Source organism: Solanum lycopersicum, chromosome 4 (assembly GCF_036512215.1).
Source record: "Solanum lycopersicum chromosome 4, SLM_r2.1".
NCBI classification, from domain to species: Eukaryota; Viridiplantae; Streptophyta; class Magnoliopsida; order Solanales; family Solanaceae; genus Solanum; species Solanum lycopersicum.
This window is the reverse complement of record NC_090803.1, coordinates 61,207,828-61,225,872: the sequence shown is the minus strand read 5'-3', so window position 1 is coordinate 61,225,872 and position 18,045 is coordinate 61,207,828. Positions and strand designations below refer to the sequence as shown.

General features: G+C 33.7%; 2 protein-coding genes across 3 annotated transcripts; one reads left to right on the top strand and one right to left on the bottom strand.

The window, feature by feature from the left end:
- Nucleotides 1-358: 358 nt before the first annotated feature.
- LOC101264619 (uncharacterized) lies at nt 359-8,879 on the bottom strand. 2 transcript variants are annotated; one of them, XM_010321833.4, is made up of 14 exons: nt 8,636-8,879; nt 8,418-8,527; nt 8,228-8,315; nt 6,583-6,682; nt 6,421-6,494; nt 6,263-6,334; nt 6,108-6,185; nt 5,204-5,328; nt 3,466-3,538; nt 3,110-3,171; nt 2,625-3,023; nt 2,381-2,480; nt 1,166-1,417; nt 359-602 (listed from the first exon to the last, which is right to left on the bottom strand). In XM_010321833.4, exons 2-13 carry the CDS (start codon nt 8,495-8,497, stop codon nt 1,217-1,219), a joined length of 1,452 nt encoding a protein of 483 aa, XP_010320135.1. In that variant the 5' UTR covers nt 8,498-8,527; nt 8,636-8,879; the 3' UTR covers nt 359-602; nt 1,166-1,216. The 2 variants fall into 2 exon arrangements, with proteins under 2 accessions (XP_010320135.1, XP_010320136.1); XM_010321834.4 differs by having other exon boundaries at nt 8,418-8,523; nt 8,636-8,837.
- Nucleotides 8,880-10,170: 1,291 nt separating this feature from the next.
- Nucleotides 10,171-13,086, top strand: LOC138348216 (uncharacterized). Its single transcript, XM_069296841.1, has 4 exons — nt 10,171-10,689; nt 10,801-10,836; nt 10,925-11,080; nt 12,781-13,086. The coding sequence occupies exons 1-4, from the start codon at nt 10,171-10,173 to the stop codon at nt 13,084-13,086; spliced, it is 1,017 nt and encodes a 338-aa protein (XP_069152942.1).
- The last annotated feature ends 4,959 nt before the right edge of the window (nt 13,087-18,045 follow it).

The following is an 18,045-nucleotide window of genomic DNA, read 5'->3' as shown; positions in this document are numbered from 1 at the left end:
TTAATGGATAAATTAATCAATAGTTTCTGAGTATGATCATTTCAAATTATTGTTGTTGAAAAGTTATTCGATTCTTCATTTCAAATTAAAATAGGTCCACCTTTTGATTAAAGCTAGACAAGAACCAACACTTCTGATGTTTGACAATTGAAGCAAAACTATCTTATTCTATTTGGATGTTCAATGCTCATGCTGTAACTTTTATAAAATACAGTGATGAAATCCTTTCTACCTATTTCAACTATACATTTAAACTAAAAGATCACATGTATTTATTGATCTTACCATGACTTGAGGATCTCTAGCTAAGAGTCATAGAAGATCGATTTTGTAACAAGAGGGGGGTAGAGGATAGAGGTGGTGAAAACATATTATCAAACTATGGGTGTGTTTGCTACGGTGCAACAACGTCACGCTTTCTATAAAGCTGTATGAGAATATGGTGCTAGTAAAATAAAGATCCTACAGTTCCCATACACGAAGATAGAACCACCTTAACACTATTTACAACTCATGAATGTTGAACTTAAAAGTCAATTTTACAAGCTATTTTCCTCCAAGAGACTGGTGAAGCTCAGAAACATCTCTCCGTCCTTGGATGTCTATGAAGCACGAGCAGCAAAAAAAAGAAAAAAAGGGAAGTTATTTTATAATTCAATCTGAAGAGTCAAAAGAAGAAGATCAAACAGGTGAAAAAACAAAATGCTTTAGAGATGCCAACATGTTGATCACTTATGATTTCCAGCACTTCTTATCTGCCTAATACCCATGATCAGTTCTAAACTTCCTACGGTTTCAAACAAAAAGGCCATCATCAAGAGGTTTAGTATCGAGCAGTTATACATCACCCATACAAACACATTTAATGCCACATCATGAACGTATATTTACAGATAAGCGTGAAGAAAGAACCCAGACACTACGAAAGACCAGAAAATTGAGTATGCAAGCATGCAAACTCAGCAAAGAAGCCTGGATTTGCTAGTATTGTCTATATGTATTTTCAAATTACTCAAAAAAACAAGACAATTCAGATATTAGACAGAATTGAACACTAGGAATGGAATTATATTAAACCCAAAATTATAGAAATCTGAAAGAATCACACTTATCAGGGTTATTAATAAGCATGTTATGTTAACGTGACAAAAAAAGCTCACTTTACCTTCATGAGCTCTGGCACTATATACAATGAAGTAGCCATCCAAGAAGTGGCTTATTTCTTTGTTGCATCAATAAACATGGCTCGGGTCCAATGTTCAACATCTTCTGTATGTGATGGAGGAGGAGGAAAAGGAGGGTGCTCAATAAGATCCCAGTCTTCAATTAAATTTTCATTCCTTCCTACATTGGATACTTCAGTGGCATACATTAAATTGCCACCAGAACTTGGAAGAGACTTTTCAAATGTATTTCTCTGCAAAGTCATTAATGTAATTAGCTTTGTTGTTAACTACTTTCAAAATTTATTTATACTAGAAAAGCAAAAAAAAGTATCGTTGCAACAATAAAACTAATAAGAAAACAAATAGGCCAGTTCACAAAAAAATTCATATTGTTATGCCCCAGTTATCATAGTCACTAAAACAAATCCACCAGTAAACTACGCTGAAACGTCCTGAAAATCACAGCAACAATTCCAAAAAATATTAAAGAAATTGGAGCTGCAGGATTTGTGGATTATCTATACTTTGCAGGCAATTTACACGGGAGATGCGTACAGCCATTTTTAGATACAGTGATATACAGTTCTTAGAATGAGAAGATTACTTGTCAATAAGAGGAAATATTTGATAAATTAGTTTGAAGCTAACTTTCTAAAAGGGAACGGATTAATACTTTGCCGTTCTTACTAAAACATATGCTTCCCTAAAAAAAACTTTTAATCAAGTTCTGAAAATTATAAGAGAACTTAATTAGCACAAAAATTGCTCAATTGAAGTCGTAGGAAAAAATTATTTTTGCATACATAGCTAGCTCAATTGTTACGAAGTATGTAGTTATGTGAGACCCTACTTATCATAGAAGTTCATTGTCATTGAGTTCATCTTTCCCTAGCATAAGGTCTTTTTTTTTCAATAAACTACTGCATACAGCAAGAATGCAAAGGAAAAGATTTGTAGACGTCGATAAAAGAAGATTTGTCATCATCAAGAGTGCATGATGCATTTCACTGCTAATGAATAGTAGACAATCATATAATGCTCAATAGAAACAAACATTATATACAGAAAAGCTCATGTCTTTTGTAGTTATGAAACCAATACTAAGACCTATGCATCTATACCAAAAATAGAGGAGCATATGCACCCAAAATACTAGTACCAATGTTTTTAATTCCAATACTACGTTGAACTGAATCCAAAGATAGAAACTATACCAATACTGGCACATGTCCACTCTCCATCAAAGTGCTAGATGATCCGGCTGAATCTACATTCCAAACAGATTTGTTCAGTGGTTGGACTTGCTTGGATGCCCTACAAATCATAGCATTGAATGACTGAATACAGGCCACTGCTGAATAAATCAGAAGTTCCAATGATATGAGAAGAAAATTTCTTTCACTGAATAATATGAGAACAGATCTAGAACTATGATACATAAATGCGAGAAATATGTACCTTGAACCAGACATCTTCAAAGAAAAAACAGACCGAACTTCCTTTGAAGAAGAAAGTGTAGCCAACAATCTTGCAAATGTTTCGAAGGTAGAGGCTTCAGCAGGAACTTCTAAACATAATGTGTTGTAACAATATGCAGTAATGCAAGCTACACTTTTCTTGAGAAGTGCTATGCCTTTCTGCAGATCCTTGTGCGTTTCTATTGAGTGCAGGGAAGCAGAAGCATAGTTGAAACTACTACTACTGGAAGAATCCAACCGAGGTTTTCTATCAGATTCCATCGAGGTAACTCCAAAGTTACTTGAAGTTCCAGAATTACTGCTACTTCTGTCGTACCATGAAGCTTCCCCACCTGAAGAGCAAAAGTTTTGGCGCGGAATAAAAAGTGGGTACTCGCCGCTGCATTGCACGAGTAACATCAGTAAGAAAGTCCTCTTTAAATGGGGAAGGAACAATGAATTTATACATTACAATTAAAGAAATACCTTCTAGACGACGGACGGGCATCCCAGTAAGAATCTCGTTGCCATATTCGAGAACATGAACCCTTGTGTAATAAACAGACACATGAGGATTTAAAAAAACTTGTTCCGGATTCAAGATAAAACAAACAGGTTATCCTTTGACCATTATGAGCCATGCATTGCCAAAAAGGCAGGTGCATTCACTACGGTCTGAAAGGCTTTAGAAAATTGTTTTGCTATACCTCTAGCATTAAATAAAATTGCAACAATTCTAGAAATAAAGACTTTTGCACTTATTCAGCTCTAATAGTCCCATTAATGCAAGGCATTTGAGACTCAACTACTAAAAAAATCTACAGAAGGTTGTCTGAGCATACCGCAAATCCTGAATTATGAAGTGCAGGAGCACAGACGCAACGAACAACGAGGTTCAAAAGTTGCACCATATATCTGCTTTCAATCGTCGAAAATAAAATCATTAGAATATGTTATCAACCAGCCAAAATTGATATTCTACAAATAGATAGTAAATACATTGGATGATTATCTCAATCAACTCAACATGTGGATAATAAATAGGCAGTGCTTCATTTCAATGGCAGTAGTACGAGCCCGTTTGGATTACTTAAACAAAGTAGCTTTCAAGTCAAAAAGTAAAAAACAAACATAAATAAATAAAAAGTAGAGAGGAGACCTTATTTGGGGTTTTGACTTATTTTAAGTTAAATTTAACCTTGTCAAACACTTTCTCATTATTTTAAGATATTTTTGACTTATTTTAAGTTTATTTTTATATTTGCCAAAACTGCCTGAAGTCAAAGCTGACTTAAAAGTAGGTTTGACCAACTTTTTAAGTCAATCCAAACACTCTTTACATAACTCAATTTGCTACCGTAAATGATATTTCCTCCATTTCAATTTATATGGCATAGTTTGACTTGACATGGAGTAAAAGAAAAAAAGAAGATTTTTGGAATTAGTGATCTTAAACATGCCATGAGATTCGTGTGTCTATAACAGCATGCTATTAAAGGGTAAAACCAGAAGTTTAAAGTTACATTTCCAAATATATAAGGTATCATTCTTTATGGAACGGACAAATTAGGAAATAGTGTCCCATTAAAATGGAGCAGAGGAAATATAAGATTCCAAAATACACCAGATAAACGACATCCCAAGAAAATTTAAAACAACAACATACCCAGCGTAATCCCACTAGTGGGATCTGGGTATCCCTAAGAAATGTATGCACATGCATTTCACCTCATGCTTTTGCAATGACTGGATTCATTCTGCGCACCTTAATCAGCAAATAGCACTCATGGCTTATCTACAACTAACTATTCATTTACTTGCAGCACCAAAAAATGAAGAACTGAATTCAATCCCACTACACATAATAACAAGACCTTGGAGCATAAGGGGATACATGGTCAGTATGTCATCTTCCAGTGACCATATCATAATGATAGTATTTTCCAATTTCTTTTTGATTTTGAGTTCTTGGAAAAGCCTTCTTCAATTCTTGTATAGCATAAGGCAACTTAAACCTTAACCAATGAATCCCCACATCCAGAAAAAAACCTAACAACTATCCTCTAAGGCTTTGATAAACCCTTCCTATATTTACAGACATGACCAGGCTAAACAACCCTCACCTCCAAGTACATGAATTAACACGTGAGAAATTCACAAAATAGCAAGAAGAATGTCAAAACCTGACATTGAAAAGAAAGAAATAGGATCCTGACAGTAGCACCCAAATCATAATTGCTACCGGTATAGGGATTATCACTATTCTGTCCTACTTGAATGCAAAAAAAAGAAAGAGTGGCCAATGATCTACTTTGATAGAAATCCATGGCACTCCAAATCAAATAGTCCACAACTACTGGTCAATAATGTAAACATTGTTCAAATAAAACAATGCATGATAAAAATTGAAACATTCAGATGAGATTATGACAATTAACAGAGGAAACTCATTGTCACCGTATAATGGCTCTGCATATACTTAGACTCTTGAAAGCCACATTATATGTCAGAAATTTAATAATTGTGCAGCTGGATTTACTGGAAAAGTGACTTATGTGTTAATCAAGCATAAGAAATTACCCTAAAGAAGCACTCAGCTCGTCAGATGGAACTGAATGAGGATCAAGTCCTTTTGGCAACCTTGCATTACAGATGCTATCATATTGGCCACTAGATCCATCTTTTTTGTCTCCATCAATTGTTACCTGCAACACAAGATTTGTATAGAACCACAAATGAGCCCCAAGTAGATAGTCAACACAAAAAGAAAGTTTAAAGTCAAAAAACCTCTTTTTGGGCTATCATAAATACCTAACAGCAACATTACTAAGCATACACAGTCCAAGTCTTCTTCCTGAGTGATACCAAAGTTACACCCATACACTAACAAGATGACCCGATAGCATATGAAAAACTGTCAACTCTAATTTCTATTTTTCCTAAAACAATCACAACTTCTATATGAGGCGGATGTAAATTTAAAACAGAATGGTGGAATTTGTAAGGGCAACAAACACTCTGTACAGCATTTATGGAAGACCAACAAGGTAAGATTCATAATCTCAACAATAGTCAGTGTCAGATACAATGTTTCAAGAAATGAAGGACCCACATGATCAAAACATGTAACCTTGGAGCTGAAATAATCCTTTATTTTTATATAACCAACAGGGAAGCAGGGGGGTTTGATAGGTGCAATCCCCCCTTTGAAGCCTATTACCGTTATCTTCCCATATTTTTACTTCAAGTTAAAGAATATCAAGAGTTTGCTGATTGAAGAAAAAGGAGATGAGTGTCTCACCAATTCAAAGGTAGTAAAGCACATATATAATAAGGATAGCCTCTCGAAATGAGTACCATACTAAGACTCATTTATTCACTGTAGTCTTTTATAGGGTTAAGAAATGTAAATCATTCCATTTTCTGTTTTGGATTAAATAGTGCATGCCAATGGTACCAGCATATATAATTGCTCAAGACTTACACGACGTTGAGGGAATAACTTGCAAATCTGCTTTACAACCACAGACTGTTTATGAAGAAGCTCAGAGGTAATTGCCATCTGCAGTTTCAATAAAATAGAATTAGTAACATGGAAAATTTCGGATTGGAAAGTTTCAAAGAAGAAGAATTCCTCACATGTCCAAGATTCTGAGTGCAGATAAGATTAGGATAAAACTTCTCAAGTTGCTCCGCACGATTTTTTTCCAGCTACGATTTGATTCAGTCATCAGTGGGCTATTTCATCAAACTATCCACAACAAAATGTAATAAACAAAAGAAAGATTCAATTATACCATCCTTGTTGCTGATCCTAGCAACTCGTACTGCACTTTCAGGTCATGAGACATCTTCTCAATTTTCGCCTTCCCTGTAAATATATGTGTTAGTCTGCCAGAGGTTAAGATATGAATTAAAATCAAATTGAACAGCTGCCATTAGTTGACAGGACCAAGGACCTTGTGAAACTTGCTCCTTTTGCTGTCGGAGTTTTTCCCTTAATCTTGCCAATTTTTCATTCCGAGGCACCCTCCAACTAAGTTGATCGTCGGCCTTGCCCTGAATATGATCAAAATGTCGAAATCAAAATAATAAGGAAGTACAAAATGTCGAAATCAAAATAATGAGGAAGTACATGAACAGAAATTTCAGCTACAGGTATACCTGGTAAGAGTTCTCTTTCATAAATAACTAGTAAAAATACATTACTTAATTCACAGGATAGTTTTCTAAGGGGGTATTTAAACATTCTTAATGTTACAATGCTAAAGTGAGTCTTGCAGACAAATTTAAGGGGGATTTTATGTATTTCCTCAAAAAAAAAAATAGAAGGAAAACACGAAAGTAGCTCATTATACCAGAAGCAATCTAAGATAGCCAGGCCTACAGGCGGCAAATCAAAATACAACAATCCCAACAAATTTTCAGTTGTTTAACAAGGCTGTGTTAAGCATTTTTGTTATAAAAAAAAGGATCATAGCAACCTTGCATGCATCATATTGCTCTCGTATTGCTTAGAACATATACCTACTTTGGAGCAAAGATTTCAACACCAAATCGTTCCTATTCGGGTCTATTTCATTCCAAAAGAAAAAAGAAGAATCTTAGTCCTCTAGAACTTCTCTTTTTGAGAATGGTAAATATACAGCGGGTCCTCTAAAACCAGGCTCTTTATTTATATTTACATGGATGTACAAGTCTAAAACTATGAAAAGAAAAGCTCTAAGAATATCGGACGTCATAAAAATACACTCCTGTGAGACACCTCTGTTTGACTAACATACAACTTTTGATCTTCCTTATACCTTCATTTCAAAGTTGGAACCAAGTGAATGAAACAACAACAATTCATTGAGTCCAACAGGTAGTTATTGCTCATATGATTTTTTATCTTCCCTACACCTTCATGACTGTTGGGCGTCTAATTTTTTAAAAAATAATCCCTACAGATGACATGGATCCAAAGAGATTATCGGTCTTTTTAGACAACTTCCAACTTCCCTTAAGAGTAGTTCTATATACATCTCATCCTTTTTTTCACCTATAATCAGCATATTGATGCATTACGGGACGGTACACATGATCTATGTAAAACATGGTTAAACTATCAAAAGCTGTCTTATCTGATCTTATCCTCCGTGTGTATTGCTTGCACCTCCTTCTATTGAATATGCCCGTATCTGATCTTATCCAATCTTGTATGTCTTTATATACATCTTAACATTTGCATTTATACGACATTCATATTATGGATATGCTGAGTCTTTACTGCCCCACATTCACTCCCAGATAAATTGACGGTCTTACAACCATTCTAGAAAACCTTTGTTTTATTTTGTTTAGCATCTTCCTATTGTATAGCACTCTTATGAGTCATGAAATTTCCTCCATTTGAACAATTCAACATTAATCTTATGTATTATATCTTCAACTACGATTTCATTCTCCTGGATATAACAAACAATATTGATCAAGTATTCCATTGTCATTTGGAAACTCTTTCAGAAACAATTACATATAATTGCATCTTCTTGTAGAAAGTAATAAAAACACAGGTGATATAAACTGAAGGCATAACAAGAAAGAACTTTTCTCAGGGAAAACCTTAGCCAAGAGTATTTCACTTAATTGCCCACATAATGCTTCTCTCCTCCCCTTCAGTGATTTCAACACAGTGCTGTACTCATTCAATCTGCCAAAAACATATCATCGCCACAATTAGAATCTTGCAACCCCCACCCATCAAACTTCCATTACGAGGAACTTAACATTTAAGCTAAATTTGGTGAATCACCTGTAATTGACGCAAAGAGTACAAACGGAAGGTAGATTTGAATTCTCACAAATACCACAACAGCTCGTTTTTCTCGTCATCTCCACTGTTCCAAACCCTAGAACCTCTGCCTACACATAATAAACCAAATTCAACAATTCCATACGTAGATTTCGAGCTCAATCGCAGGTATTGTGCCAAACAGATATAATTGAAGATAAAATTAAGGAAAAACTCACCAGGAATTTGGGCAAATCAACTCCATGAAAAAATAAAAATAGCAACAATAATAGTACACCCTGTGAAGGGGATATTAATAGACGATTTTTCCCTCATATATAATAACGATGCCTTCGATAAGTATTTGTCGTTGGAGCTCCGATGAAATGATATATTGTAATTAAAAATTGAAACGGTAGACCTCGTAATAACTTTGAGGGCAAGTTTAAAACGAATTGACTCGATGCTTGTAATGTGATACTCGTTTAATTCCGCTCAATATTTGCTATTATCTCAAAGTTCGAAATCTAATTTCAATAGTAAAATATGAAAAAATAATAATTTATGTTTAAAGAATTATAATCACAATAAAATTAATAACAAATTTAAGTATATAATTAATGTGTTATTTTACCTATATTGTTGTTGTTCTTTCGATGGAATAATATTGGTTATAAAATGATAATAAATTTATGTGCACATTCAAAAAAAAAAAGTTAATTAAAATTTATTAATATAAAATATATATATAATTCGGTTATTTTATTTTTTCAATTTTTATTTTTCTGAATCCAAAATTAAATTAAAAAATCAAGTAAAGTAAAAATATAAATACATAACCAAATCAAAAATTCAAAAACTAATCCAAATTTGAATTGGATTTAATTTTCAGTTTAATCCAAATAGTTGGTACTCCTACTTTTCATTATCTGGTATACCTTAACATAAATAAATTTCAAAAATAAATATGTACCTAAAATTAATATATATAGACAAATTTAATTTATTTTTGTTGTGAAAAGTATTTTCCTCTTCTAACATCTTTTCCCGGCAAACTTGGTAACACCACCCCTGCCAGGGAGGAACAACTCTGTCGCCGTCATCAGCACTTGTCTTTCTTCTTCCGATCACAGGTACAGTTTATCTTCATTGTTGTGCATTAGGTGGTATAGACTCTAAACTGTAATTAAGGCTCCCTTTTTATATGTTTTCCCCGCCGCCGGTGTACGGAGCCCGCTCCAACATGACCCTCGGCTTGAACCACCACAACCCATGTTGGTTCCTTTTTATTTGTTGTTCTGTTAGTTCATTCTATTCGACGAATTAAAAATACAAACTTTATCTCATTCCCTTAATTCACTCCTGTAGAAATCAGTGCTACTCTCTCTGTATGGGGAAAAAAGACAGCGACGATCTGTTCTAAAAAAGGTGACAACTTTCCTCTCCCTATCTAGTTGATTTGCCTCACAGCAGTTTGTGAGTTTCACTCTGTTGTTGTTATTTAAGAATCGATTGTCAATTGTTTTTTTTTTCTCAGGGAGTCTGCATTGCAGAAGATCGTATTAGTCAGTTACCTGATGAAATTCTGGTATATATACTGTCTTCTCTTACTGTTGAAGAAGCATCTTACACAAGTATCCTCTCAAGGCGTTGGTGAAGTTTGTGGACATGTATTGATAGGCTTGATTTTGATGCTACAGAACCCTTGGATGAAGTAGCCTCGAAATACAAGCTACGGAAGAAGTATCTGAGATGGGTCAACTCTACTTTACAAATGTGTAAAGAGCAAACAGTCAGCCAATTTCGGATTTGTTTTGATTTAGACAAATACGCCCAGTATGATATTGATAAATGGCTTGAATTTGCCTTTTCTAGGAAAGTTCAAAGACTAGAGTTAGACTTACGTATAGAGGAAGACTATCATCGTGATTTTAATAACTGTTATGCTTTTCCGGCACGGCTCCTTGGTCTTGGTGATTCTGCTTACTCATCTTCATCTAAACCTCATTCTGATAAACTCCAAATACACCCACTTGTCCAGCAGAATTTCAAGTCTCTAAAAATGTTGCTATTGAAATCCGTAAATGTGACGGGACAAGTTCTCGAGTTCTTTCTACACAATTGTCCATTTATTGAAACTATGGTTGTTCATGAATCAGGAACATTGGTAAATTTGGAAGTCGTTGGTCCGTCCCTCAACCTGAGGCACTTGGAGATATGGTACTGTCGTAATGTAGAATCACTTAAAATTTGTGATACAAACCTTGTAACATTAGGGACTTCATCAGGAAGGGTATTAATGCTTAAGAATGTTCCGACACTGGTTAATGTACACATTTTGTGTGTGCCATACACTCATTTATTGAATGACATATCCTCTCATCTTTCTTGCGTTCTCTCTCAGCTGGAGGTCCTTACACTAGATGCTTGTTTTTCATTGGTTAGTGAACAGAACTTGAGTCTATCTACGCTTGTTTTACTAGCTTAGCACCTAACTGGTACCTTCTATGTAGTTTGAACTTCCGCAGGAAGAATTGGAGCATTACAATTTTCCTATACTTGCGAAGCTCAAGAAATTTGTTTTCATCACATTCAGATGTACATTGAGATGGAAAGGCCAGAGCCTCTTAGGCTGCACATCTATAATAAGGGCTGCCCCACAGTTGAAGGAATTTGAAATACAAGTAAGTATCATGTTTTGAGTTCTTTTTCCTATTTGGCTGGTACGGAAGTTTGATTTATTCGTTTTTAGCGATTCTGGTTCATGGAGTTTTTGATGCTGATTCTTGAGTATCTTAGTTATTGAAGCAGTTGAGCTTGAGTTGAAACAATTGTCATAAGCTAATCTTGAAAACATGGTACTTTTGCATTGTTGTTAACTCGCTTGACTGTGACGATATATAATTCCCAACTTCTAAGTAAGTGTCGTTATTCAATAAACAGTACACAACAGTATCAACAATGGACTTTGAATTATTACCTATAACAATCGCTCCTCTAGTTTCTTGTATACTTCTATTGAATTACTGTGTACCTCAACAACTTGTATGGTGTGGCATAATGAATTTCAGTTGCCAAATGACTATTACGCTCTCAATAAACCCACTTTCTTGTAATAATTATGCTGGTTAATGTCAGACAGACAGAAAACCAAGGTCTAAGAGAGTTTAGAGGTATGTTGTTGCCGGGCTGGGTAGGCTGGTAAAGGAGGAATGCACTGGAGTAGAGGTTTCAGAGATGTGGGATCATACAATGTTGTTAGTGTTCGAAGGTGGAATCCCAAAACCCAACCAAATGACTCTAGGCTCAGAGATTTAGAATCGATCATCTTTGTGGGGAATGGAGTTGGTACTGTAGAGGCAGAATTCTTTGCATGGTAGATGATGTTCTCTCTCTTCTCTTTATTTTCTTATTTGTTTTCAAAATCAAGGATTACTTTAGGGGAAAGTCATAAATCCCCTGGACTTGTTACGACTTTTCAGTTACACTTTTTGCAATGGTCTTATGACCACCTGAACCACTTTGGAGTGGAACAACTACCACGCTAAGCTCTGACATGGCATTATCAGTGTTTGCACCTCCATGTAGTGTGTGAGAGAACATACAAACTGAAATATATAACCTCTTGACACCATGTGTCCAAAAATAGAATTTTTCTTTTCTCTTTTCTTAGGCCCTCTAAAAATTCAGCTGTGATCCGCCACTTATCCCACTAGGCCACCACCCATTCCGGACCCTACCAGAAATTGCTCAGACACAGTCACCACCACTATTTCCACCACCCCTCTCCAACGTCCTCTCCAGAATCATGAGCTACTTTCTGTGGTTGAGATAGGCCAATGGTCTATCCATTTGCAAACCTTATTAATTCATAGCTCCAGTAAGATTGTCAATGACTATTTATATGGTTGTTTTGCCTGGTCAGGATTTGCTTGACCCTATGTTTTCATCTGAGGCAAGAACTTGAAGATAAATGGTGGGTGCTCATAGTAAGGAAGGCTTTGCCCAAGGAGTTACCTATTTGGATGCAGTCCCGGTTTTGATGCTGGAGAGATGGGATCCATAGACCTGAATTGAGTGTAGTATGCATTTCTCGAGTTCAGCTTAGAAAGAATTCTAGCTATTTTCATCCTTATTCAACACTCCAAACATTCATTTGCTAAAACCACTACACATCTATAGTTTTTTCTTTTTTTTTTGGGAAAGTAAATATTTTATTACTACTAAGTGATAATTACAAAGCAAAAAGAAAAAAACTGGCGGGCAATGGAGAACCCCATGTCCATCATCCTTTTTGTTCCTTTGATTCTTTCTTTGCATCTTCTTGTTATATTTTTTGTTGTTTTGAGTTGTAATTTGTGTTCTACTTATTCACTTACGCCAGATCATGACATCAAGTCTGTTAACGGAGAAAAGAAAGTGTAAGAAGGGCATAAGATGGCCGCTTCCTCATCTCAAAGTGGTCAAATTGTGGGGGATTTATAGCGGCGTATTAAATCTTGAACTTGTTAGGTACTTTTTGGAAAATGCTGTTGCACTAGAGAAAGTCATCATCGATCCTACGGAGCCAATTTTCTGTCCACACCCTTTAAGTCCTGAGGATATCAAAGAGTTGCAAACTTCTAGAAATCGTGCTAAACTCCAACTTGAACGTGAAGTGCCTCAAGCTATTGAGTTGGTCATATTGTAATTTTGTTTATATGTATCTAGAGGGCAGATTTTGTTTATTATTATGATGCTATCTTCTCTACTTCTTCATTTAACCGTACATATTTTTATTTTTATAATTGATAGAAATAGAGCATTGCGTCATTTTTTGCCCATTGATTCAAATTATTTCATTACCTAAAATATCAGAGAGAACAGTAGAGGCATAACATGATTCTCCAACACAAACATTGAACTGCCTACCAAAGGAAACAATTTTCATAGCATCAATTTTGAACACAAGTAGGGAACTGAGGAACTTTCATACATAGCTACTCAAAAATCAATGAATCAATCCCAGGTACCTGTAATTGTGATCCGTTTGCCAGAACCAAGGGGTCTTTCTGTAGAAACCTCAAAATCAATGAATCTGAAAGTAGAAGATGAATCCAGTTACCAAATGTAATTGAGAGAATAACAAACTCTCTTTCCCCGATCACTCCTTTCATCGAACTGTTCTAAAGCAGTTTAAAGTCTGCTTTGTGAGCGATTTTCTTCATTCTTGACTTCGTTTTTTTATTTTTGCACTTTATTTTGACGCTACCACGGTAGGAAACTTGTTTCAAAATCCGCATGTTTTCTGCAGTTTCAGCGATTAACTTCTTCTTGCTTCTAATCCATTTTTTTATTTCTTCCATCTCTTTTAGTATTTTTTCTTTGCCATTGGAGGATCCCTTTCCCTTTGAAGAAGCAGAAGCGGCAAGTTGGGATAACTCAGCATATCTGTTCAGTTTTGAAACAGATTTCCTCTTAGCTTTTCCAGCACGAGGCATGAAGACTCAAAATGGAATGAAAACAATGACTTGATGAGATTCAACAATGGTGAATCAAGGTTATGGATTCACAGGGGAGAAAACTGTTTAACTTTGATTCATGAAGAAAAAAATGATGTATCTATCTGTACACAATTTTGACACTATGCTATTTATATATAGTCTCTACTCATAACCTTCTACTCTATTTAATCTAACTCAACCATAGTTAACTTTAACTAATATTGTAACAAACTCACTAACTAACTAACTTCTCCAGTTGCACTATTCATAGTAACTAACACTGCAATATATGGATGGTACTCTATGCAATAAAAGGTGTATATAATATTAAAAAAATATCTGATCAGTATAGTTTCTTCAGGCTTAAATTTGCTTCTATAACTTAAAACATTTAAAGTATACGATACATATTTAAATATAGATTATTTACTGTATCTCTCTTCCCTTTCATAAAATTTGTTTACTAATATTAGCGGTGTACAAAAACGAACCAAATCGCATATCGACTTAAACCAAAAAAAGAATCGACTAGTGGTTTGGTGTTGGAAAAAAAAATCCAACTATATTTGGGTTGGTTTGGTTACAACTGGAAAAAAAAATCAACCCGAGACCAAACCAATCCGACATTATATATATAATTTAAAAAAAAAATTTATACGTAAAAATACTTATTTTGATATAATTTTTAAGTATTTCTTATACTTTATTTATTTCATGTCTGGAAGTTAGAATTCTTAATGAATCTAATAAAGATTATAGTTCATACATGTTGGTAATTATAATAAAGTTTAAATAAAAATTAAATTAATATTAATGCAAAAAGAAAATCAATTCAACACTAAGAATGACAATAATATTGAATATTTATTTTTTAGTTTTACATAGATTTAGATAATTAAAATATATGATCTAATTTTACTTTCTTTTTAATATTTAGTCATGTAACTAATACTTGCTAAACTTATTTTAGCATGATTTAATACTTTAAATTATGATCAATTTCATTTTAACTTATTAATTTGCAATACTTTTTACGCGATTTTTTTTTAATTATTTTTTTGTTGGATATTTTAGTGTCATTCATCATATCATATTGTTTGTTATTTTCTTGAGAAATAACTTAGATAGTTGCATTTTGATAGGGTTAAAGAAATATTTGATGAGCAAGTAAATTATATGTTTGTATAAATGATAGTCCTATCTGTGCAGGTTGGAAAGCTTTTCTCACAATTTCATTCCGATATGATAAATACAAGCTCTTGGTCATAGGAAATGATATGCGTTCAAAATTGCGCAAACATTACTATGATTTTGGTAGGGACAAATTGATTCATTACGATAGAGTAGAAGAAAAATGATGCTATATACAAAAAAAAATAATTGGAGACGCACTACAATACTTTCTTTTCAAAAGTTGAAGACAATTAAAGAAGCATCAAAATAGAAACTATCAATCTAAAGAACTCAATAAGGTCGAGATCTTAGGAATATCTCAACAAGATTAAGACCAACTTGACTATTCTGTTTGGTTAACACAAGTTCTTTTTACCTTTACGAATCACTTCATTACCTAGCAAGTCCCGTCTCTAAAGCAAGGGAGAGCTCCACAAGATCGAGATAAAATTGAAGGATATTCCAGAAAAGATAGAAGAAGAAATGCTTTTGATTTGGTATATATACTTGAATATTTTACCTTGAAAAAGTTCAAAAATCATGTCCACTGGCCACTACCATCTAGTACATATTTATTTTTATATTTTTTACGAACTAACTAAACAAAATCTAAAATGAATTTGCAATGCCCAATCGCTTAATTAATTTTAGATAACTCCCTCCTCTTGTAAACATTAGAATACAAAATTTAAAAGAAAAGTGTGTAATAAAGAGGAAACAAATACAAATCCACGGATGGATCACTTATTATTATTCGAAGTAAATACTTTACAAAAAAGAAGAAGAGATCATTATATCATGTACTTAACATGCATTTTGTTTCATTTATAAAACGTTATAAATAGCAAAGAAATTAAACTAGCAAGTCTTTGACATTTTTAATTGCAAATGTGACCTGTTATACAAATTCCGTAGAAGATTTCACTATAGTATTAATATAGTTTTGAATTCCAGCCTCTATTTTTCGAATTCCAACTCCTATTTCTTCTGCATACATAAAATTATTATATAATATTACACATCAAAATTATAATAAAATTTAAAATAATAGTAGCATTAATTACCATACCATTTTGTTGAGAAAGAAAACACTAGGGAGAGAAGGACGACATATGTAGGAAAATACTTCATTTTTTAAATTTATTTTGGTTATGAAAAGTGAAGGGGTATATATATATATATATATATATATAGGCATAATATATTGAATCCTAAATTTGGCTTTTATTTTTAACTTTGACCTCAAATTTTTATAATGCACAAATAGACACTTTAACTATCCTATCTTTCAATAAATAATGCACATAATGTGTGCATTTCACGCATTTTGCCAGGTAGGAATCACATGTTTATTTATTGAAAGATAGGATAGTTAAAGTGCGTATTTGTGCAATATGAAAGTTTGAGGTTAAAGTTAAAATTTGAAGCCAAATTTAGAGTTTAATATATGTATTATGCCATTATATATATATATATATATATATATATATATATATATATATAATTAGAAATTTAGCTTAAGAAAGTAGTCACTCATCCTAATATGGAATATTCTAAAACTGCATTGTTAAATTTACAGGTAGTCAGTCAACTTCAAATAAACTCAGCTTTTGCCAATATTAGGTCCATTTTGTTTGGTGATATGTGGTTGTTTAAGGAAACCGGAGGGCCACGAAGGTTTTAAAATTATAGTACATACTAAATGTAGTTATTTGGAATTGAATTCAGCTATTTTCTAGGTCTTTGGACAATATTATCACTCGATATATGCTCTTTGATGAAATATTTCTCATTTTTATGTATACTTATCAATTGCAATTTTGCACTTTATTTGCTCTTAAACTACGAAGCTCATTTTGATACAAATACTGAATCCTAGCGATTTTACCTCTTCAATTGCATGTCAGAGGCTTTGATAACCCTAACTTTTCCAAGGTCATTTCTGGCAAGTGTTTATAATGCCGAAGTCATTGCCTGTAAGTGATATAAAGTCGATGGAAAATGATTCCAGCTAATAGGTTGATAAAGCTGATTGGATATTGTTCAGGCTAGTAACTTGATATAAAGTCAATGGAAAATAATTTTGGCTAATGATATTGTGTTGACGGGAAATGATTCATGTGAGAGATTGATTAAATTGTGGAGTTGGTGCATTTTGATGCTTATGTGCGACTTGTTTGTCAATTGTGATTGATATACATGTTGCCTGTGACTAATTTACTTGGCATTGAGATTAACGTACTTGATTGTTTGATTGTTGATAAGTGATTATTGAACTATGAATATTGGACCTTGTGAATCGTGTATTATAGAATTGTTGGTTGGGCTGATTTTTGTGCAGATTGTAGTTTGAGGAGGTTATGTTGGAGAGTAAAGGGTGCTCTATTTCTAGCTAGGTGTCTTGTTTATTAGGTTGCTTACTAAGGACTGTATTCTTGGTAATTACTCCTTTCTTCTACACTCGTGTAGGTTCAGAGCCCGAACCTATGTGATCTCTTTCTCCTTCTCATTTTGAGGTTTGCCAAGGATTTGAAGAGGTGGTTGCTTGTCACTTTGGCGGCCCCTCTTTATCCTTTTCTTTATACTTTGTTCTATTTAAGAAACAAAGACCGAGATTTGTACTTATTCTTACTTTTGCTTTTTATGTATTTAGTGGCTTGTACATGTGACGATCAAACTTTGGTGATTCTAATAGAAAGAATAAGTTTTTCTGCTCTATCTTGTTCTTGTTCTATATTTACACATTTCTGTCGATTTTGTTGGTTGAGATTAACTTGTCTGGTGGGAATAAACAAATGTCATCACGTCTATTTTTGGACCATGGCACTCGCAAATCTATCTCCTAAAATCTCCCACTTCCCCTCGAATAACTTCACTAAATTAAAATTAAAATTCTGAAAATTTTATTTATCCAAAATTTTCAAAATTATAGCTATGCAAACTAATATTGTATAATTATACAACCAAATATATTAGATACTTTAAATATGTAT